This window comes from Salmo salar, chromosome ssa07 (assembly GCF_905237065.1).
Source record: "Salmo salar chromosome ssa07, Ssal_v3.1, whole genome shotgun sequence".
Classification (NCBI taxonomy): Eukaryota; Metazoa; Chordata; class Actinopteri; order Salmoniformes; family Salmonidae; genus Salmo; species Salmo salar.
The window spans coordinates 59,000,533-59,024,040 of record NC_059448.1 but is presented as its reverse complement, the minus strand read 5'-3'; the positions used below and the strand labels follow the sequence as shown (position 1 = coordinate 59,024,040).

Genomic DNA, 23,508 nt, shown 5'->3' with positions numbered 1-23,508 from the left:
CCACGTCGTTCATTATTTTCCATTGAACCCATAGCCCCTGGTTGATTATCCCTCACATAACATTGATTAGATGGTATGACTTGAATTGAAGGATTTTCCCTTTTGCCTTGACATTGGCAGGATGTTTTTACACAAGGAAGGGAATCCTCCATATTACCTTTTTAAAAAGGTATTTTTCTTTGTTTTCTTACAGTTTACAGTATATGTATTGTGGTTAGGGGTTGTTTCTGGACAGGAATGCCAGGTCCACTTTGACATTATGCTGAAGTTTTTCTTAATGGAAATTCAGTCCACCACTGTGTCTTGTCTGATGTACAAATCTATAGATGGAATCCATTTAACATTCCCTATTTCTCCACTAAACCACTGGTTTGTTACTCATACACCGCATATCGTTGTAACAGGGGAGATGTTGTTTTTAGTTAGGCTATAGAAAATATAACAAGTAGTGAAATAACACAAACATTCTGAAAGCGGTTAAATATTTATTTCAAGAAAAATACACATAATCGTATTTAAAAAAAAAACATTTTAGATTTTTCCCAGTAATCAACATACACAATAGATAATCTACAGAATACAGGATGAATGAGGTTATAAAATATATATATTTTCCTATAAGTGAAGAACGTTATTATCCCCAAACTACAACAGTGACTGATATACAATACATTTAAAATAGTAGTTTTATGTCAGTGTATATATTTCACCAACAGAAAATGAATGGCGCCAGACATCTGTATACCCAATGTGACATTTTATGCCTTTCCCTAACCTTAACCCAAACCTCAGTGAAGCAATACCTGAAATTAACCATCATCAATAAAGTATTTTTTCGGCCGGTCGAATATCCAATTCCTAGTCCTATACATTGGGACGAATTTCAGCATAGTTTTTAATGACAGAAGAGAAGCGAATGACTTTGACCTCATTGGTTTTGGTCTTCTTGTCATCCCACTGGTACTCTGGAGACAACAGCTTGCTGGGCTTGTTGTAAAGCAGGTACCTGTTGAGGTGACTCTCCTCCTGCCAGGCAGCCTCGATGGAATTCCTCGCGTCCTCTTCAAGCTGGTTCCGACAAACCTTTGTTAGTGTGTACACATCCTCCACGGACCCTCCGAACACAGCCCCGGCGTAGTAGTAGTCTCCCTCATCCATGGGGATGTAGGCTGTCGAGGCTGGGCGCCGTTCATATGTGAAGAGGTCACGGGTCGCCTGGTAAAACCATGGGTGAATCACAGCAACCAGCCTGCCCAGAGACTCGGCCCCCCAGCGAGCGTGGAACTTGCTGTCCACGTCCAGACAGAAGATGTAGTCACCCTCCCTGCTGATCTGATGTTCGATGGCTGTCTGAATGATCTCCATCCTCCGGGCTGATATCTCCTGCCAGCGGTAAAGGGTACTTAATAGAGAGTTGGGCCACCACCAGCCACCTTGGGCCACCACCAGCAACCTTGGGCCACCACGAGCCACCTTGGGCCACCACGAGCCACCTTTGGCCACCACCAGCCACATTGGGCCACCACCAGCCACCTTGGTCCACCACCAGCCACCAGAACAGCTCTAATGCACCTTGGCAAAGATTCTACAAGTGTCTGAAACTCTATCGGAGGGATAATTTGGTGTTTTGTTGATGGTGGTGGAAACACTATCTCAGGCTCATTTGGATTGAGATCTGGTGACTGGCATATGGTTTACATCGTTTTCATGCTCATCAAACCATTAGGTGACCACTTGTGCCCTGTAAATGGGGGCATTGTTGATCTGGGGGCATAGCCACGGTAGCAAAAAGAATGACTGAAATAATGGTCAGCCCAGCCTTTTTATACATGACCGTTAGCATAATGGGATGTTCATTGCTTAATTAACTCAGAAACCACACCTGTGTGGAAGCACCTACATTCAATATACTTTGTATCCCTCATTTACTAGTGTAGAAGGCTTAACAATCCTTCTTTAACCTGTCTCCTCTCCTTCATCTACACTGATTGAAGTGGATTTAACAAGTGACATCAATAAGGGATCATAGCTTTCACCTGGATTCACCTGGTCAGTCTGTTATGGAGAAAGCACGTGTTCATAATGTTTGTACACTCGGTGTTGTTTCAGTGTTGTAAAAATATTGATCGTTTAATTTCCCTTTTGAATATTTGGGAAAAGTTGTAGGCTACTCACTTTCCAACGGCAAACACTGTTGTTGCTATGGTGAGGTTCATGGACTTCTAGATTATGTCGACGAGGTCAGGGTCAAAGGTTCCTTCCCAGACGATGGGTGCCAACCATGGGGTGACTGCCACCACATCAGTACGACTAAAGAAACAGAACAAGATCAAGCCTGACTGTGTGGTACTGATTATGATCTCAATGTTTACAGATATACAGATCAAACCTGACTGTGTTGTTCTGATTATGATCTCAATGTTTACAGATATACAGATCAAGCCTGACTGTGTTGTACTGATTATGATGTCAATGTTTACAGATATACAGATCAAGCCTGACTGTGTTGTTCTGATTATGATCTCAATGTTTACAGATATACAGATCAAGTCTGACTGTGTTGTACTGATTATGATCTCAATGTTTACAGATATACAGATCAAGTCTGACTGTGTTGTACTGATTATGATCTCAATGTTTACAGATATACAGATCAAACCTGACTGTGTGGTACTGATTATGATCTCAGTGTTTACAGATATTCAGATCAAGCCTGACTTTGTGGTACTGATTATGATCTCAATGTTTACAGATATACAGATCAAGCTGGAATGTGTGGTACTGATTATGATCTCAATGTTTACAGATATACAGATCAAACCTGACTGTGTGGTACTGATTATGATCTCAATGTTTACAGATATTCAGATCAAGCCTGACTGTGTGGTACTGATTATGATCTCAATGTTTACAGATATACAGATCAAGCTGGAATGTGTTGTACTGATTATGATCTCAATGTTTACAGATATACAGATAAAGCCTGACTGTGATGTACTGATTATGATCTCAATGTTTACAGATATTCAGATCAAGCCTGACTGTGTGGTACTGATTATGATCTCAATGTTTACAGATATACAGATCAAGCCTGACTGTGATATACTGATTATGATCTCAATGTTTACAGATATTCAGATCAAGCCTGACTGTGTGGTACAGATTATGATCTCAATGTTTACAGATATACAGATCAAGCTGGAATGTGTGTTACTGATTATGATCTCAATGTTTACAGATATACAGATCAAGCTGGAATGTGTGGTACTGATTATGATCTCAATGTTTACAGATATACAGATCAAGCTGGAATGTGTTGTACTGATTATGATCTCAATGTTTACAGATATACAGATCAAGCTGGAATGTGTGGTACTGATTATGATCTCAATAGTTTTGCAAATAAAGGTCCTTGAAAAGATGTGTGGTATACTAGGCTACACGCTGATGTGGAAGTTAACAATGATAAGTAACTAACATAAGATAACAACACTACTCACCCCACCAAGACACTGGGCTGCTTGTACAATAGCCTGGGAGAACAAAACGTAATTCATTAGTTAATGAAGATATGGGCTGATGTTATTGCTCTCTCAAAAAAAGGTGCTAGTACCAAAAAGGGGTTTTAACTTCACTATAAGGGAAACCTTTTTTGGGCTGTGGAGAACCTTTTGATATCTGTTTTTTGGATAATAATTCATAAAAGAATGGAATAATAGGATAGTAGTTAATTTTTTTATTTTATTTTGTTTCACCTTTATTTAACCAGGTAGGCAAGTTGAGAACAAGTTCTCATTTACAATTGTGACCTGGCCAAGATAAAGCAAATGTCGTGTCTTTGGGGGTACCATTAAACGGAAGATATGTTTATCAATTAGCTCCCTGTAATTATTATCACGCGATTAAACTGATTAATCGTTTAATTGTAATTAACTAGGAGGTCGGGGCACCAAGGAGAATATTCAGATTACAAAGCTATAATTTTCCTAATATAACTTTCCTCTACTATAATATTATATTCTATTATAGTATAGGTCGATTATCTTCTAAGTTTAAATGGTGGATTTACCTCTAGTCCAGTCTCATTCCAAAACGTCGTAAATTGTTGTATCTGCACGAACCCAGTCTTTACTAAAATCATCCATAAATCAATTGTCTTAAAATCATTTATTTACTACACTAAGTAATTAACAGAAAAACATACAAACAGTAATTATCGTCAACAAAGGATTGGTATCGGAATGTGCCCTTGTGGGCTAAACAGGCTGGTCGGCCTGTTGAACAATGGGTCATAAATGGTCAGCTGAGAAGTTTACACAGAGTTCATTAACAATTGACAATTGAAGGCTCACTCATTCGGGAACAATTGCAATCAATATATATATTTACGCTCAGTGTGTCGTTCTGATTCTTGTTGGAGAGTAGTTCTGTTGGGGAGTTTTGTCCGCGTTCTCTCTCTCTCTCTCTCTCGGTTAGAATGGATCTTTCAGAGCGACATTCATTAATGTCGTCATCGAATGGTTGTTTCGTTGGTCTTCGCGTTCGATGATATAATTTACTTAGCTGCAGACTAATAATTAATATCAAAGACTTGTTCTTATTCTGTCGGTATCAATAGTCTAAAAGTTAACCACGTGGTATGGTTCACTTTCAGTAGAGTACTTGGATGGTCAAACCTCTGGCCATAGAGTGTAGGCCTGGTCTGGAGAAATGTAAATCAGGGAGTGTTTTATAGTGCCCATCGAACAGGCTGGTCAAATGACGCCTGGTCCTGTATATGTCCCTGGGGCGTGCCTATGACTGAGTTAGATTTGGTTACAGAAATACAATTCTATCACATTACATCAGTACATAGCATCTCAATGTCTTACAAAAGCTTTATCCTTATTAATACATTCCATACACCCATATGAGGCAAGTCTTAAACTGAGTCTATTATATAAATAGTTTTATGGTAATATGGCTATATTGTCTCTTCTGAGTATCACCAAATTGTACCAAAAGAGGCCAACGTCATGACATACACCCCCTGGTGGTTTGGATCTTGTTTATCCTGCAAGTTACAAATCAACATAAAATCATTACCACGTGATGTCCCATTGGTAGATCATCGTTGCAGTCCTCTCTGGTGGTTGAACTTGGTAGGCTCTCTGAAAGCGGAGCCGTCCACCACAAGGATGGGCAGTTGATGTCCGGTTGGTGATCGCCGTTGCGGTCTCCTCAATTGGTGTACCTTGGTAGGTTCCCTGGAAGCTGTAAAGTACCCCAGGAAGGGCCAGGGGATGTCCTGGTTGGTGATCGCCGTTGCGGTCCCTCCCTCTGGTGGTTTACCTTGGTAGTCTCTGTGACAGCGGGCATGCCGCCACAAGGATAGGCTGTGGGTGTCCGGATTTGGGGTCGCCGTTCCGGACCCGTCGTCCAGACTGGAAGATCTGGGCAGTAACTTAGGCAGATGTTAACAACGCACACACACTCATGAAATATATATAATTACATTAATTCCCCAATGAGCAGCGTTGTGGCACTAAGTGATGGTTGTATGGGGACTTTGTTTATGGCTCTATCACTTCCTAAGTGTCAAAGAAACTGAACCGAAAAGGAATGAAAGCATAAACAAAACAAAAATATACAAAATATAGTTCACACAAAAAAAATAATCGAATTGGACTGTATTCTATATACGTCCAATGTTCTGGCAAAATGATTATCATGGTATTGTCTCTAATGCCATATCTAGGGTTTTCCTACTTGGTGTGTTGCTTAGGCGCTATCCTAAGTTGATAACTATATGATAAGTCTACAGCTGTAATGCACTAGTTTTGGGCAGTCTACAGGTATGACCTACGGACTTCTGGGAAGAAAACTGGTGAGTGCTGTAGAGTCAAAGGCCTAGAAGTAAATGTTCAACTTTACTAAGGCTGGTATATTGCTTGGGCCCTTAAGTGGTCCTAGCATAAATCCTAATTGGATGTTCCGTTGTGCATGTGCGTTTATGCTTACACAAGCGCGCATGTCAAGGGAAGAAAACCAAGTATCCGGGCAGATTACAACTTGTTCAGAATGAGTCTGACGTAGTCAGGTAATTTTCAAGTCAATGCCTGGAGGTCAGTCAGAATTGGTGTCAAGGGAGTCTGTAGTAGTTTTCTACAAGTCACTGTCTTCCACTATTGTAGTGGCGATAGGTATGAAGTCTATTTCATAGCTATGTTATCCACGGAGGAGCTAACCTCACGACGGAAGTACTCTTTAAGTATTGGACCAGTCATACGTGGTGTGATCATGGTTCATGACTTCTAATAATTTTACTCCTGAATGGAGGGTCCTATTTATTAGTGACATGTGTGTTAACCATTGGAAGAGTGCACTGGAGATTCCCCTCCACGTGTTGCACTCTGAGTGACTCCTATGTCGCTATTATCAATAGCAATTTAACTTGTGAGGTTACTAACCTTCTTACTGATTGTAGCTGGTATTGGTACTGGTACTCAAGGGGACCAGTTATCCTACCGATTTATTCTGAAATATTATCTACCGGAACACATGATTGGAGCGTTTTACTAGTTGTATTGTAGTTGAACCTACGCATGGCAAAGAATGATTATTGTTGCCATTTGTTTTGGAGGTGGACAAGTCCATTGGACTTCCTTTACGACCAGTGTGGTACACCTCAGTACTATCTTAGATGTCTTCTAAGATAATCCCCGTCTAGGGGCCTGTCTGCTCCTCACTGTTCTCATAGGAGAGTTTACAACTAGATTTGATTTATGCTCTGGCGGCCTCGTACGGTGTTGGTGTCCGATGCGCAAATGAAAAGGTCGGACCCTATGTACGAGTTGTCAGCGGCCGCATTTTTATGAGAGTGGCTGTAACCTTTCAACCAAATCTCCTGGTGTTTGTGCTTCAAAACGCTCAGTGGCTGTCGAGGCATGTCAGTCACCACCGCGTCCGCGTGTGGCAACCTCTTCATTACCTGTGAACTGAGACGAGGATATCGGTCTGTGATATCGCAAAGTGTTTCACAAGTGGGAGTCATCGGGTCAGTTGCTGGACTGACGCCATGAGTGTCATTGTAAGGGGTGACAGTCCCCAACAAAGCGGAAGGTGTATCATCGGAAGCAGAGTATACTCTGCGCATCAATGTTTTTCTTGCTGGGACGGCCGCAGTGCTTGTGGATGTGTCCAAAGGGAAAGAAAAGTTCATCTCAACTACCGTATTACATGACTGCAAGGAAGAGGGAAGTTGCTTATTCACAGAGACAGCTGGCTCGAAATCATGAAAAGAATGGTCAATCAGGTTGGCTGATGGAATGTGTCGAGATATCGTACTATCTCCGTGGATCGGATTTTGTACCAAGAGGTTTCTAAACGTCTTTTTCTCAAGGGGTGCTTTCGACAGATACCCCTCGTGAAGGACTGCGTTGCAGCTAGCGTTAGGGGGAGACGGTGTGGTCAGTGGAGAAGGCACTGTGGCTTGTGACCATACCTGGTTGGTTTTCCAATCCATCAATGGGAGTAACCGATCCATCAAGTCTGCTCCAAGTAGCAGGGTTACAGTTTCGAGGCTGGTAACATACACAGGGTGAACGAGCGATACGTCCTGGAAGTGTAGTTTCAGCATGACTCTCAATGTGAGGGGCGAGGTAGTCTGAGTGACCCCTCGAAGTTTAGTGTCGCATCGTTCCACTTTTAACCAACGTTTAGTTGGCTTCAAAGCCCTTTTGAGATCATCAAACAATGTTTGAGAGATGAGTGATATTGTCGCACCCAAATCAATTAGCGCATTACAAGCTAAGCAGTCCTCCAGGACTGTTTTGCAGGTATGGCCGTTAAGATTCGTGGTTAGTGGACATATTCCCCACAAAGTGGAGTGGTCGTTCGCAACGACGTGATGTGCCATGTCTGTTCAAGATGGAAGCAGATTGACTTTTCTGATTTTGAGTGGGCTTGGCTTTAACGAAGCGTTTGACCTTTTTCTTCGCAACTTTTGTATCAGAGTCTATAGACAGAGCCCGGGGGCTTGTTTCTTGATCAAGCGGGCCCTGGATAGGGTCTTGAATGACAGCGGGAGAAATTTGAACTTTAACGTCCATGCTATGGGTGTTAATTCCTGCGGACCTGGTGTCCGGTAATTCCCCGTCTAGTCCTTGTGACTTATCTTTTACCCTTTTCTCAAATTGTTCTCGCTTAAGTTCTTCCCGTAGTGGGACTTCTGGAAAACATTGGTCTACGTTTTGGTCGTCCTTCAACCCTTTGTTACCCTTGTGCTCTGACACTTTTTGTGGGTTGGGTGCAGGAACGTAGCGAACGGGTCGATTGTAGCGGTAGTCATGTTGATGGCTTTACAGTTATTTCGACCGCGGAGGTTATTGGAATCATGTTTCGTGGTAGAAACTGTTGTTGTGCGTCATCTCTAGACGCTCCAATACCTGATAATGCACCCTCTAACTGGAGTGAGTGCTCCTGGTTAAACTTCAAAACTGAGTGGTCAGGGCTCTTAGCGTTGTGAACTTTTGATGCCTCAAAAGCTGTGCTTGCAAGCTCTCTGAGTTGTAAGATAGGCAAGCCAACGTGGGCTGCAGGGCCCAAGTAGGTAATGAAGGTGGGATACATGTTCGACAGAAACATTTGTTTGAATGGTAACAGCTCTTCCATTCCTGTTTCTGTGAGTAGGCCAAAGTAAGCTGAACGAAGCCTATGATAGAAAGCTTGTGGGTGTTCGTTCCGAGCTTGTTTGACGGTGTTAGCCAGTGAGCTATCGTGTTTGCGAGTCGCAGAACCACTGAATTCTAATTTCAAAGCTGTGGCAAGTTTAGCATAGTCATTTAGCACGTGTTGCTGTTGTAGACGAATGAACCTCGTCACGTGTCTATTCGACGTTCGCTTCAACAGGTAAACCCTGTCAGAACCCGTAGCGTTCGGGTAGCCACCCAACGCGTCCTCTATGTCAGCTAGGAACGTCTCAGTATCGTTTGGCTGACCTGGAATGGGGGAAATTCTTGACGAGTTTGTCAAGGTATTCTGCACCAAGCGGGCGGAGAGGGTTGTCTTCATCCTGTGGAGAAATTGGGGCCGAAAGGCCAAGAGAAGAAGCCAAGCCTTGTTGTTGTTGGCCAAGAGGCGCCATATTACTCAGTGCCGAAGGGCCAAGAGGAGAAGACTGAGGGACACATGAGGGAGGCAAGGTCTGAAACCTATTGTCTTCACTCCTGTGAGTACAGGGCTCCGGTTGCTTGGATTGGAAGTCGCGCTGTAGAGCGTGACCATTCTGGGTTTCCTCCAGATGGTACCTAAGGGTGGAATTCTGCTGCATTGCAGAGTCCACTTGAGCGCTTAGAGTACTGATTTTGGACACGTGAGTGTCACACCTGCTCCTTTCGGTCTCAAACTTATCTGTCATGGTTTGCAGATAGAGGTCTTGAGTACGGAGCGAGAGATTCAGTGATGAGATTTCCTCTGCTTGCTTAGAAATCAATATTTCCAACCTCATCACCTGAGTTCTCTCATCATTCATTTGGTCAGCGACTTCAATAAGTTCTGCTGATTTATCATCCAACTTTGTCATTGTGTTCATTAACTGATCGTCTTTGGTCTGCAGCGCTTTGAGGAGCACTGTGTTATTTTGAGTAACATTCAACAAAACAGCATGCATGTTGTCAAGTTGAGCGCTCCTGTTTGTAGATAACTCTTCAGATTTATCTAGTCTGGCATGGACATCATCGTATTTAGTTTTGGCTAAATCGAGTTGTTCCTGTAGAAAACGATTTTGTTGAAGAGCTTGTGCTTGTTCATCGTCATACGTTTTTGCAATTACATTTAATTGTTCAGTTTTCAAACGCAGTTCCATAGCTAGCAGAATTTTTCCCTTTTCTGCATTTGTGATTGGTTTCCCGGTTCTCTCCACCTGTCCCTTTATGTCTACCGTTACCTGCTCGTGCTTCAGCTGTGCACTGCGGTATTGGACAGATGGCAATCTCGGATGGCAAGACATCAGAGCTAGACTGGAGAGAACCTTTACGAGGCCTGCGCCCGATGGTTGATTTTGGAAAACATTGTTGTCTGCTTTTCCACTAATGGCATAATTAGGGTTGTTATCGCTGCTGAGGTCAGAGATCAATCCATTTACGGGTGGAGGTTCACTAATTAGCGGGCGAGTGGGAACCACCCCCTCTGATAGCTTGCACATTATTAGAACAATTGAAAGGAAAAATTGTTTTTCCTAATTTTCCAAAATTTGGTTTTGGAATGTGGAAAACTGCAAAGACGATTTTAATCTATTTATAGACGTTAATGAACCATCAGTACTGTACAGTACTGTGGAAGTTGGACGTGAATGAATTTGCAAAAGCAAATTGAATTAATCAATGCCAATGATTAGTCCTACCTGGGTAGGCTATCTGGGTATTAAACTTGAATTACCTGAGAGGTTGCTTCATCCAGGTTAATATGCTAAGTTTAAGTTGTCTCATTTCATTGGAAGAACCTAGAAAGGTATGTTCGACAATTTAACTAAATAAATTGAATGAGACGATAATCCATACAATCTCCATTGATTGGATATCCTAAGTGTAAACCGTAGTTCAAATGTTGGGACCCTTCACCACTATACTTTCCCTTAATGGGTTTTACTGATTAATCTATTTATGATATATCAAACCTGTATAGGCTATCTGGGAATTAACTTTCAATTAACCTGAGAGCTTTGCTTCATCTAAGTTAAGTTTGGAAAAAGTTAATCATGTCTCATTGTAGACGCCCAATCAATTTTGGATATTATTTGAAAGATCCACTTGAAAAGGTAAATCTGGCAATTTCACTTGTTAGTTAAATTGAATGAGACGTGCTCCACGTTTGAATTTCCCCTAGAGATGTACTGGCAATTCTTCACCACCAGGGTGCAGAATGCTGAAATTTAAACGGAAGTACAAAGGTCGGACTTCCGTCGCGCTAGCGGAGAAATTTTAAACGTGTTACGGTGGAGGGTAAAATGTTCCCTCTCTGTTAGCTTACCCGTAATGCTAAGCTATTGCTACTTGGTTCAGGAGTATCCTTCCAAGCACCAAAATAGGAAAGGGTGGGTTTTCTAGTGACGTCTCACCTTAACCCCATTCAGCATATTCTGCTAGCGTTTATGCTGACCGGAGCGACACGGTACTTAAATATCGATGCGCATACGGTCTGCCCACACTTTCTTAGTGCGGTAGGCAAATTATTCGGCTCGGTTCCCGGACAGTTAACTTCTAATTTCTAACCTTACTCTAGAAGTTAATATTTACCGACAGAAATAGTACCGTTTGGCCTAACGGACTAAATCTGGAATTTAAATCCTCACTGCTATCGACATAAGACCGGAGCTACTCTAAATAGCTTCTCTCAATGGAAAATGCACAATCACTTTGTTTACATAGCAGGCTGTTTGTACAATTCTGTTTGCACAATTGATATATAGAATTTCACAGCAAAGTCCAATTCTATCTTAGATTCCTCGCACGGGGGCTCCAATATGTATTATCAAATTGAACCAACGTGCGTTTTAGTTTGAGTCCTCACACGGGGGCACCAATATGTCGTGTCTTTGGGGGTACCATTAAACGGAAGATATGTTTATCAATTAGCTCCCTGTAATTATTATCACGCGATTAAACTGATTAATCGTTTAATTGTAATTAACTAGGAGGTCGGGGCACCAAGGAGAATATTCAGATTACAAAGCTGTAATTTTCCTAATATAACTTTCCTGTACTATAATATTATATTCTATTATAGTATAGGTCGATTATCTTCTAAGTTTAAATGGTGGATTTAACTCTAGTCCAGTCTCATTCCAAAACGTCGTAAATTGTTGTATCTGCACGAACCCAGTCTTTACTAAAATCATCCATAAATCAATTGTCTTAAAATAATTTATTTACTACACTAAGTAATTAACAGAAAAACATACAAACAGTAATTATCGTCAACAAAGGATTGGTATCGGAATGTGCCCTTGTGGGCTAAACAGGCTGGTCGGCCTGTTGAACAATGGGTCATAAATGGTCAGCTGAGAAGTTTACACAGAGTTCATTAACAATTGACAATTGAAGGCTCACTCATTCGGGAACAATTGCAATCAATATATATATTTACGCTCAGTGTGTCGTTCTGATTCTTGTTGGAGAGTAGTTCTGTTGGGGAGTTTTGTCCGCGTTCTCTCTCTCTCTCTCTCTCGGTTAGAATGGATCTTTCAGAGCGACATTCATTAATGTCGTCATCGAATGGTTGTTTCGTTGGTCTTCGCGTTCGATGATATAATTTACTTAGCTGCAGACTAATAATTAATATCAAAGACTTGTTCTTATTCTGTCGGTATCAATAGTCTAAAAGTTAAACACGTGGTATGGTTCACTTTCAGTAGAGTACTTGGATGGTCAAACCTCTGGCCATAGAGTGTAGGCCTGGTCTGGAGAAATGTAAATCAGGGAGTGTTTTATAGTGCCCATCGAACAGGCTGGTCAAATGACGCCTGGTCCTGTATATGTCCCTGGGGCGTGCCTATGACTGAGTTAGATTTGGTTACAGAAATACAATTCTATCACATTACATCAGTACATAGCATCTCAATGTCTTACAAAAGCTTTATCCTTATTAATACATTCCATACACCCATATGAGGCAAGTCTTAAACTGAGTCTATAATATAAACAGTTTTATGGTAATATGGCTACATTGTCTCTTCTGAGTATCACCAAATTGTACCAAAAGAGGCCAACGTCATGACACAAAGCAGTTCGACAACATACAACTGTCACGTCCTGACCAGCAGATGGAGCTAGTGTTTTAGTTTTGGGGTCAGGACGTGGCATGTTTGTATTGGTTAAATGTTGGGTGGATGATTGGGACTTCCAATTGAAGGCAGGTGTGTATAGTTGCCTTTGATTGGAAGTCCTATATAGGTGTGTGTGTTTTTCTTTGGGGTTGTGGGTGGTTGTTTTTTGCACTGCGTTTCTAGCCTGCAGAACTGTAGCTGTTGTTACTTTGTTTGCATTGTTAAGTGGATGCTTTACTTCTTTATTTTAATTAAAGATGAGTATTCACATACCTGCTGCGCCTTGGTCCATTTCTACAGAAGACAGCCGTTACAGAACCACCCACCAAAGGACCAAGCAGCAGAAGAGGAGGAAGCCACAGGAGAGAAAAAGGGAACAATGGACATGGGAGGACGTCCTGGACGGCAAGGGAGCCTACACCTGGGAAGAGATCCTGGCCGGAAGGGATCGCCTCCCCATGGGAACAGGTGGAGGCACTCAGGAGAGTGGAGGCAGCTGGACAGAGGAACCATCGGGAACGTTACGCTGGAACACGGTTGGCTAGGAAACCCGAGAGGCAGCCCCAAGATTTTTTTTGGGGGGCACACGGGTAGTTTGGCCAGGCCAGGGAAGAGCCGTAAGCCAGCTACCCGTGACTACAGGGAGGTGCGTACGAGGTGGAGGCGCCATGTTACGCTGAGGTGCGCACCATCTCGCCTATACGGACGCACAGCCCAGTTCGCCCAGTACCAGCGCCCCGCAGGTGCCAGGGCAAGGGGAGCATCGAGCCGGAAGGGGTGATGCCAACCCTGCACTCAAGACCGCCAGTGCGCCCTTTCGGTCCGGTGTTTCCCGCCAGACGCACTAGCATGGAGGTGCGTGTCTCCAGGCTGGCACGTCCTATACCAGCCCAACGCATCAGGAGTCTAGTGTGTCAACCCAGCCTCGCCAGTCAACAGTCACCAGAGCTGCCCGCCAGTCAACAGTCATCAGTGCTGCCCGCCAGTCAACCATCACCAGAGCTGCCCGCCAGTCAACCATCACCAGAGCTGCCCGCCAGTCAACAGTCGTCAGAGCTGCCCGCCAGTCAACAGTCGTCAGAGCTGCCCGCCAGTCAACAGTCGTCAGAGCTGCCCGCCAGTCAACAGTCGTCAGAGCTGCCCGCCAGTCAACAGTCGTCAGAGCTGCCCGCCAGTCAACAGTCGTCAGAGCTGCCCGCCAGTCAACAGTCGCCAGAGAGGTCAGACTGCCCTGAACTGCCGGAGTGGCCAGACTGCCCTGAACTGCCGGAGTGGCCAGACTGCCCTGAACTGCCGGAGTGGCCAGACTGCCCTGAACTGCCAGAGTGGCCAGACTGCCCTGAACTGCCAGAGTGGCCAGACTGCCCTGAACTGCCAGAGTGGCCAGACTGCCCTGAACTGCCAGAGTGGCCAGACTGCCCTGAACTGCCAGAGTGGCCAGACTGCCCTGAACTGCCAGAGTGGCCAGACTGCCCTGAACTGCCAGAGTGGCCAGACTGCCCTGAACTGCCAGAGTGGCCAGACTGCCCTGAACTGCCAGGGTGGCCAGACTGCCCGGTTCTGCCAGAGTGGCCAGACTGCCCGGTTCTGCCAGAGGTGCCCGCCTGCCCGGTTCTGCCAGAGGTGCCCGCCTGCCCGGATCGGCCAGAGTGGCCCTCCTGTCCTCCGGCACAGCCCGAGGGGCCCTCCTGCTCTCCGGCCCAGCCCGAGGGGCCCTCCTGCTCTCCGGCCCAGCCCGAGGGGCCCTCCTGCGCTCCGGCCCAGCCCGAGGGGCCCTCCTGCCCTCCGGCCCAGCCCAAGGGGCCCTCCTGCTCTCCGGCCCAGCCCGAGGGGCCCTCCTGCTCTCCGGCCCAGCCCGAGGGGCCCTCCTGCTCTCCGGCCCAGCCCGAGGGGCCCTCCTGCCCTCCGGCCCAGCCCGAGTGGCCCTCCTGCCCTCCGGCCCAGCCCGAATGGCCCTCCTGCCCTCCGGTCCAGCCCGAGTGGCCCTCCTGCCCTCCGGTCCAGCCCGAGTGGCCCTCCTGTCCCCCGGCCCAGCCCGAGTGGCCCTCCTGTCCCCCGGCCCAGCCCGAGGGGCCCTCCTGTCCCCCGGTCCAGCCCGAGGGGTCCTCCTGTCCTCCGGCCCAGCACGAGTGGTCCGTCTGCCAGGGTCAGCCCAAGTGGCCCATCTGCCCGGCGCAGTTAGCAGCGCCACCGAAGTGGGCTACGCCCGACGGTGGAGCAAGGTCCACGCCCTGCACCTGAGCCACCTCCAGGATAGGTGGGTTGGGGAGGAGGGTGTAGCACAGTGCCGTCGGTGACGGCAGCCACCCTCCCTTCCCTCCCTTATTGTTTTAGGGTTATTGTTTATGGGTTTTGTATTGGGTTTTTCTTGTTGGTAGGTGCATTCCGGGGTCTGCACCTTGAGGGGTACTGTCACGTCCTGACCAGCAGATGGAGCTAGTGTTTTAGTTTTGGGGTCAGGACGTGGCATGTTTGTATTGGTTAAATGTTGGGTGGATGATTGGGACTTCCAATTGAAGGCAGGTGTGTATAGTTGCCTTTGATTGGAAGTCCTATATAGGTGTGTGTGTTTTTCTTTGGGGTTGTGGGTGGTTGTTTTTTGCACTGCGTTTCTAGCCTGCAGAACTGTAGCTGTTGTTACTTTGTTTGCATTGTTAAGTGGATGCTTTACTTCTTTATTTTAATTAAAGATGAGTATTCACATACCTGCTGCGCCTTGGTCCATTTCTACAGAAGACAGCCGTTACAACAACACAGAGTTACACATGGAGTAAAACAAATATACAGTCAATAATACAGTAGAAAAATAGGTCTATGTACAATGTGTGCAAATGAGGTGAGATAAGGGAGGTAAAGGCAAAAAAGACCATGGTGGCAAAGTAAATACAATATAGCAAGTAAAACACTGGAATGGTAGATTTGTAGTAGAAGAAAGTGCAAAGTAGAAATATAAATAATGGTGTGCAAAGGAGCAAAATAAAATAAATCAATACAGTTGGGGAAGGGGTAGTTGTTTGTGATAAATTATAGATGGGCTATGTACAGGTTCAGTGATCTGTGAGCTGCTCTGACAGCTGGTGCTTAAAGCCAGTGAGGGAGATAAGTGTTTCCAGTTTCAGAGATTTTTGTAGTTCGTTCCAGTGAACCCAGTCTAATCTAGGTTGCTTTTTAAAAAAATGTATAAGGGTGGTTGCGATAATAACATTTGTATAATTTCCGTGTAGTTTTTTAATCAACGTGGTTTCACCCTTGGACGTAAACATGAAGTTTGTGGAGAACTGATTTGGGGGGGTTGGTAATTAGGTAGTGGTGTGTTCTCCAGAGGCTGTGAGATTTAGTTACGTTAAGACTCTTTAAGTTAGAGTGATTGAGGTTTGTATATTGTTTTGTGTTTTCAGTGTTCTATATTAAAAGTTAACATGAGCACTCAACCCTCTGCGCCTTGGTCCCTTTCATACGACGACCGTTACAGAACTTCCCACCACCAGCGGACCAAGCAGCGGGGTCCAGGAAGAGGAAGGATCCTGGGCCAGGGAGATAAGGGAGTGGAGGACATTTTGGACATGGGAGGAGGTAATGGCAGGGGACAAGACCCTGCCATGGAAACAGGTGGAGACAGCGAGGGAGGAACGGCGAAAGTGGAGCGAAGAGCGGGCCCAACGGAGGATGCATGAGAGGCAGCCCCAATCATTTTTTTGGGGGGGCACACGGGTAGTTTGGCTGGGCCAGGGTTAAGCCCCAAGCCAACTCCCTGTGCTTATCGGAGGCAGCTTGTTACTGGTCAGGCCCCGTGCTATGGGGTGATGCGCACGGCGTCGAGGCCGAGCATTCACAGGCCGGTGTGCGCGGTGCCAGCGCCCCGCATTTACCAGGGGAAGCGGGCATCCAGCCAGTAAGGGTGGTACCAGTACTGCGCTCAAGACCGCCAGTGAGCCTTCACGGTCCAGTGTATCCTGTTCCTGCTCCTCGCACTAGCCCTGAGGTGCGTGTATCCAGTCTGGCACATCCAAAGCCAGCACCACGCACCAGGCCTCCAGTGTGTCAGCCCAGTCCAATTTGTCCTGTTCCTGCTCCCCGCACTAGCCTTGAGGTGCGTGTATCCAGTCTGGCATCTCCAGTACCAGCCCCACGCACCAGGCCTCCAGTGCGTCAGCCGAGTCCAATTCGTCCTGTTCCTGCTCCCCGCACTAGCCTTGGGGTGCGTGTCTCCAGTCTGGTACCTCCACTACCAGCCCCACGCATCAGGCTTTCAGTGCGCAGTCCCCGTCCAGAGCTTCCGACGACAGTGCCCCGTCCAGAGCGTCCAACGACAGTGCCCGTCCAGAAGCGTCCGACGACAGTGCCCCGTCCAGTGTCCGACGACAGTGCCCCGTCCAGAGTGTCCGACGACAGTGCCCCGTCCAGAGTGTCTGACGACAGTGCCCCGTCCAGAGTGTCCGACGACAGTGCCCCGTCCAGAGTGTCCGACGTGTCCGACGTCTCCAGTCTGGTGCGTGGGGCTGGTTTTCAGTGTTCTATATTAAAAGTTAACATGAGGACTCAACCCGCTGAGCCTTGGTCCCTTTCATACGATGACCGTTACACCTGCATCGAAATAGCTAAAAAGTTTATTTTGAAGCAGTGTGCCGATGCTTGTATTGCTTTATCGTAAACATGTGTTCAATGACGTCCAAAGCTTCGAAAACAACATTACATTTACATTTACATTTAAGTCATTTAGCAGAAGCTCTTATCCAGAGCGACTTACAAATTGGTGCATTCAACTTATGATATCCAGTGGAACAACCACTTTACAATAGTGCATCTAAATCTTTTAAGGGGGGGTTAGAAGGATTACTTTATCCTATCCTAGGTATTCCTTAAAGAGGTGGGGTTTCAGGTGTCTCCGGAAGGTGGTGATTGACTCCGCTGTCCTGGCGTCGTGAGGGAGCTTGTTCCACCATTGGGGTGCCAGAGCAGCGAACAGTTTTGACTGGGCTGAGCGGGAACTGTGCTTCCTCAGAGGTAGGGGGGCCAGCAGGCCAGAGGTGGAGGAAACGCAGTGCCCTTGTTTGGGTGTAGGGCCTGATCAGAGCCTGAAGGTATGGAGGTGCCGTTCCCTTCACAGCTCCGTAGGCAATCACCATGGTCTTGTAGCGGATGCGAGCATCAACTGGAAGCCAGTGGAGAGAGCGGAGGAGCGGGGTGACGTGAGAGAACTTGGGAAGGTTGAACACCAGACGGGCTGCGGCGTTCTGGATGAGTTGTAGGGGTTTAATGGCACAGGCAGGGAGCCCAGCCAACAGCGAGTTGCAGTAATCCAGACGGGGAGATGACAAGTGCCTGGATTAGGACCTGCGCCGCTTCCTGTGTGAGGCAGGATCGTACTCTGCGAATGTTGTAGAGCATGAACCTACAGGATCGGGTCACCGCCTTGATGTTAGTGGAGAACGACAGGGTGTTGTCCAGGATCACGCCAAGGTTCTTAGCACTCTGGGAGGAGGACACAAGGGAGTTGTCAACCATGATGGCGAGATCATGGAACGGGCAGTCCTTCCCCGGGAGGAAGAGCAGCTCCGTCTTGCCGAGGTTCAGCTTGAGGTGGTGATCCGTCATCCACACTGATATGTCTGACAGACATGCAGAGATGCGATTCACCGCCTGGTTATCAGAAGGGGGAAAGGAGAAGATTAATTGTGTGTCGTCTGCATAGCAATGATAGGAGAGACCATGTGAGGATATGACAGAGCCAAGTGACTTGGTGTATAGCGAGAATAGGAGAGGGCCTAGAACAGAGCCCTGGGGACACCAGTGGTGAGAGCGCATGGTGCGGAGACAGATTCTCACCACGCCACCTGGTAGGAGCGACCTGTCAGGTAGGACGCAATCCAAGCGTGGGCCGCGCCGGAGATGCCCAACTCGGAGAGGGTGGAGAGGAGGATCTGATGGTTCACAGTATCAAAGGCAGCAGATAGGTCTAGAAGGATGAGAGCAGAGGAGAGAGAGTTAGCTTTAGCAGTGCGGAGAGCCTCCGTGACACAGAGAAAGAGCAGTCTCAGTTGAATGCCCAGTCTTGAAACCTGACTGATTAGGATCAAGAAGGTCATTCTGAGAGAGATAGCAGGAGAGCTGGCCAAGGATGGCACGTTCAAGAGTTTTGGAGAGAAAAGAAAGAAGGGATACTGGTCTGTAGTTGTTGACATCGGAGGGATCGAGTGTAGGTTTTTTTCAGAAGGGGTGCAACTCTCGCTCTCTTGAAGACGGAAGGGACGTAGCCAGCGGTCAAGGATGAGTTGATGAGCGAGGTGAGGTAGGGGAGAAGGTCTCCGGAAATGGTCTGGAGAAGAGAGGAGGGGATAGGGTCAAGTGGGCAGGTTGTTGGGCGGCCGGCCGTCACAAGACGAGATTTCATCTGGAGAGAGAGGGGAGAAAGAGGTCAAAGCACAGGGTAGGGCAGTGTGAGCAGGACCAGCGGTGTCGTTTGACTTAGCAAACGAGGATCGGATATCGTCAACCTTCTTTTCAAAATGGTTGACGAAGTCATCCGCAGAGAGGGAGGAGGGGGGGAGGGGGAGGAGAAGGTAGCAAAGAGCTTCCTAGGGTTAGAGGCAGATGCTTGGAATTTAGAGTGGTAGAAAGTGGCTTTAGCAGCAGAGACAGAAGAGGAGAATGTAGAGAGGAGGGAGTGAAAGGATGCCAGGTCCGCAGGGAGGCGAGTTTTCCTCCATTTCCGCTCGGCTGCCCGGAGCCCTGTTCTGTGAGCTCGTAGTGAGTCGTCGAGCCACGGAGCAGGAGGGGAGGACCGAGCCGGCCTGGAGGATAGGGGACAGAGAAAATCAAAGGATGCAGAAAGGGGAGGAGAGGAGGGTTGAGGAGGCCGAATCAGGAGATAGGTTGGAGAAGGTTTGAGCAGAGGGAAGAGATGATAGGATGGAAGAGGAGAGAGATAGCGGGAGAGAGAGAGCGAAGGTTGGGACGGCGCAATACCATCCGGTAGGGGCAGAGTGAGAAGTGTTGGATGAGAGCAAGAGGGAAAAGGATACAAGGTAGTGGTCGGAGATTTGGAGGGGAGTTGCAATGAGATTAGTGGAAGAACAGCATCTAGTAAAGATGAGGTCAAGCGTATTGCCTGCCTTGTGAGAGGGTGAGGTCAAAAGAGGAGAGGAGTGGAAAGAAGGAGGCAGAGAGGAATGAGTCAAAGGTAGACGTGGGGAGGTTAAAGTCACCCAGAACTGTGAGAGGTGAGCCATCTTCAGGAAAGGAACTTATCAAGGCGTCAAGCTCATTGATGAACTCTCCAAGGGAACCTGGAGGGCGATAAATGATAAGGATGTTAAGCTTGAAAGGGCTGGTAACTGTGACAGCATGGAATTCAAATGAGGAGATAGACAGATGGGTCAGGGGAAAAGAGAGAATGTCCACTTGGGAGAGATGAGGATTCCAGTGCCACCACCCCGCTGGCTCGATGCTCTAGGGGTATGCGAGAACACGTGGGCAGACGAAGAGAGAGCAGTAGGAGTAGCAGTGTTATCTGTGGTAATCCATGTTTCCGTCAGCGCCAGGAAGTCTAGGGACTGGAGGTTAGCATAGGCTGAGATGAACTCAGCCTTGTTGGCTGCAGACCGGCAGTTCCAGAGGCTGCCGGAGACCTGGAACTCCACGTGGGTCGTGCGCGCTGGGACCACCAGGTTAGAGTGGCAGCGGCCACGCGGTGTGAAGTGTTTGTATGGCCTGTGCAGAGGGGAGAGAACAGGGATAGACAGAGCACATAGTTGACAAGCTACAGAAGTGTTGTTTCTTGTATTATTGTCTCGTGTCTTTAGAGAACTGTTTCACTTTGATATCCTTTTTCTTCTGTCCTGATTTTCTCTTTCTTTTCTTCTGTTAAAAAGATATTCTTTGTTGTTCTTCGTTAGCTAGCTAGCTTCTTCCAAAAGAGTCCCTAGCAACTGCTTAGCAACTGGTAAACAATTCAGCTAGCTAAGATAACTACAATTTTATGAAAAATAGTTATTTTTCAAAAGCCTATCTTCTTTGTTTGTTGCTTGTTTTTTTCTCCTCTTCAGTCTTGCAGTTTTCTTTTGCTTTTTTCCGACCACCATTGGTGTGTCCAAACTGGTACTCTTCGTAACTCAACATTTTTATTATGTATCTCGACAGAATAGACAGATCAGAGCAAATGGCTATTCACACTATCTAATGTCACGTAAGACAATCTTTGTATATTTTTTATTTAACCTTTATTTAACTGGGCAAGTCAGTTAAGAACAAATTCTTATTTACAATAACAGCCTAGGAACAGCCTAGGAACTGCCTTGTTCAGGGGCAGAATGACTAAACTTTACATTGTCAGCTCAGGGATTAGATCTAGCAACATTTTCGGTTACTGGCCCAACACTCTAACCACTACCTGTCGCCACGAAATGTATGTATCTTTCCAAGATTGACGAAAGTAACATGAAAAAGGAATTTGAAGTAAATGGCAACCAAAGTCAAATTTAAGAATCATTGTGGAAAAAGAGGATCTTAACAATGACCCCCAGGCTCTTCCACATCAGGAAACACATAAATACTGGTATCAGAATCACTTTATTTGACAAGTACATTTGCACATAGGCCTACCTGTAATGTAACTTAATGAATAGCTGCTGCCAGCAATAGACAATGTACAAACAGAATACAGACACAAAGTCAACACATAAAACTCTGGAGTAAAGCTGATTGACAGTGAGGATATTTACAGATGGGAAATATCTGCAGAATCACACTCAACTGGTAGAACTGGTAAACTGTTGAACAGCAAACTTTAAAGCTGACAAAGTACTATGTGAAACAGTCTAGTTACCTCGTTGCAGAAGAAGCTGTGGCCAGGCAAAGGCAAATGTTTAGATTCTCACATTGATTTCTGATGTATAGACTCATTCTTTAGATAATATTACATTTATTTGGTGTTTTTTTTACATTTTCATGACATTATCAATCATTTCAGATAGCTGTATGTATTCATGTGTTAAAGCTACATTCAAATCTTTTAATTTGACAAGTTAATTAATTTCACTCGTACATTTTAGCCCAGTATGTCTTTACTCTTTTGGCCCGTTGTCATCCCATCCCTCCTGACAGTCCCACTGCATGCTTCCAGAGGGAGGAGAGAGAGGATTGGACTGGACTTCGAAGACAAGAGAATAAAGAATCTCAGCAGCATGCCACCAAATCTGCCTTTACTCTTTTGGACAGTAATGTCATTTTGTTGTAGTTGTGGTCTGCTTTTTTGTATTTTGGACTGTATGTATGGCCAACATACTAGTATAAGCCATGTAACTATGTCCTGTTGGTGCAATATTTTTAATTTGTTTTCAACTGAGAAGCCATCCCTCTTGTGGCTCGTTTGTCTCTGTGTCCCATTGTTTGCATTGTGTGTGTGTGTGTGTGTGTGTGTGTGTGTGTGTGTGTGTTTCACACCTATGTGTGAAGCACTGTCCAGACATTGTCCAAATAATCGTATTCATTATGATGGAAAACTGCTCCTAGATCAGCACTCCTAATCTGAGATGCTTTGTGGACAGAGTTGATCTTGCTGCTGCTCTCTCTCACCTGGCCAGTTGTGAAGGGCCAGTTTACAATGCCCTTGACCTGCTACGTCCAGTATGGGAAGGGAGCTCACTGAAGGAGATGATGTGCTTAATGTCACCAGCAGGGAATTTGTAACAAAGTGTCATTTTTTTGTGTATTTATTTTGCATTACAGTAATGTAGATTTGTAAAATGTGTCAACTGTAATGATCTTACAGCAATATTGATCCCTTTATATTAATTATGTTATTCCCCACAGAGAAGATGAGGATTTCCCCCCCCCACTGCTGTCTCTAATGCTGCCTGTACTGAAGGTTCAACCTCGTTCACTCCACAAAGGCCCCAGTCCTCTTCCACTACCCCCACTGCGGGCACTGGCACCACACCCCTCTGGTGCCAGTTCATCTCAACCCTCAGTTTCCTGTAATCCATGATCAGCTCCTTTGTCTTGCTGATGTTGAGGGAGAGGTTTTTGTCCTGGCACCAAACTGCCAGGTCTCTAAGCTGTCTCGTCATCGTCAGTGATCAGCGCCGTGTCATTGGCAAACTTAATGATGGTGTTGGAGTCATGTGCGGCCACGCAGTCCTGGGTGAACAGGGAGAACAGGAGAAGGCTAAGCACACACCCCTAAGGGGCCCCCGTGTTGAGGCTCAGCATGGCGGATTTGTTTTTGCCAAACCTCACAACCTGGGTGCGGCCCTTCAGGAAGTCCAGTGGTCGATTTCAGAGGGAGGTGTTTATTCCCTGGGTCCTTAGATTAGTGAGGAGCTTGGAGGGCACTATGGTGTTAAACACTGAGCTGTAGTCATTGAACAGCATTCTCACATAGGTGTTCCTTTTGTCCAGGTGGGAAAGGGCAGTGTGGAGTACAATAGAGATTGTGTCATATATGGATTTGTTGGGGCAGTTGGCGAATTGGAGTGGGTCCAGGGTGTCTGGGATGATGTTGTTGATCTGAGCCATGACCAGCCTTTCAAACGATTTCATGGACACAAATGTGAGTGCTACGGTGCAATAGTCATTTAGAAGGAAAAGGGGATACTTCATTGGTAGTACAACTGAATGCGTTCAACTGAAATGTGTCTTCCGCATGTAACCCAACCCCTCTGAATCCGAGAGGTGCTGGGGGCTGCATTACTCAACATCCACATCAT

The 23,508-nt window shown here is 46.2% G+C and overlaps 2 protein-coding genes across 9 annotated transcripts in view; both read right to left on the bottom strand.

The window, feature by feature from the left end:
• The window catches only part of LOC106592472 (uncharacterized), a 79,483-nt gene that overhangs the window by 33,999 nt on the left and 21,976 nt on the right, over positions 1–23,508 (bottom strand). For all 8 annotated transcript variants that reach the window (XM_045722373.1, XM_045722377.1, XM_045722382.1 and 5 more), the window contains 2 exons: positions 3,501–3,533; positions 2,176–2,310 (listed from right to left, as the gene is read on the bottom strand). The gene's annotated coding sequence lies outside the window, so the exon portion shown is untranslated. The remainder of the gene's footprint in view (positions 1–2,175; positions 2,311–3,500; positions 3,534–23,508) is intronic.
• Positions 473–1,515, bottom strand: LOC106594443 (globoside alpha-1,3-N-acetylgalactosaminyltransferase 1). The gene has a single exon (XM_045722522.1). It carries the CDS (start codon positions 1,513–1,515, stop codon positions 865–867), a length of 651 nt encoding a protein of 216 aa, XP_045578478.1. The 3' UTR covers positions 473–864.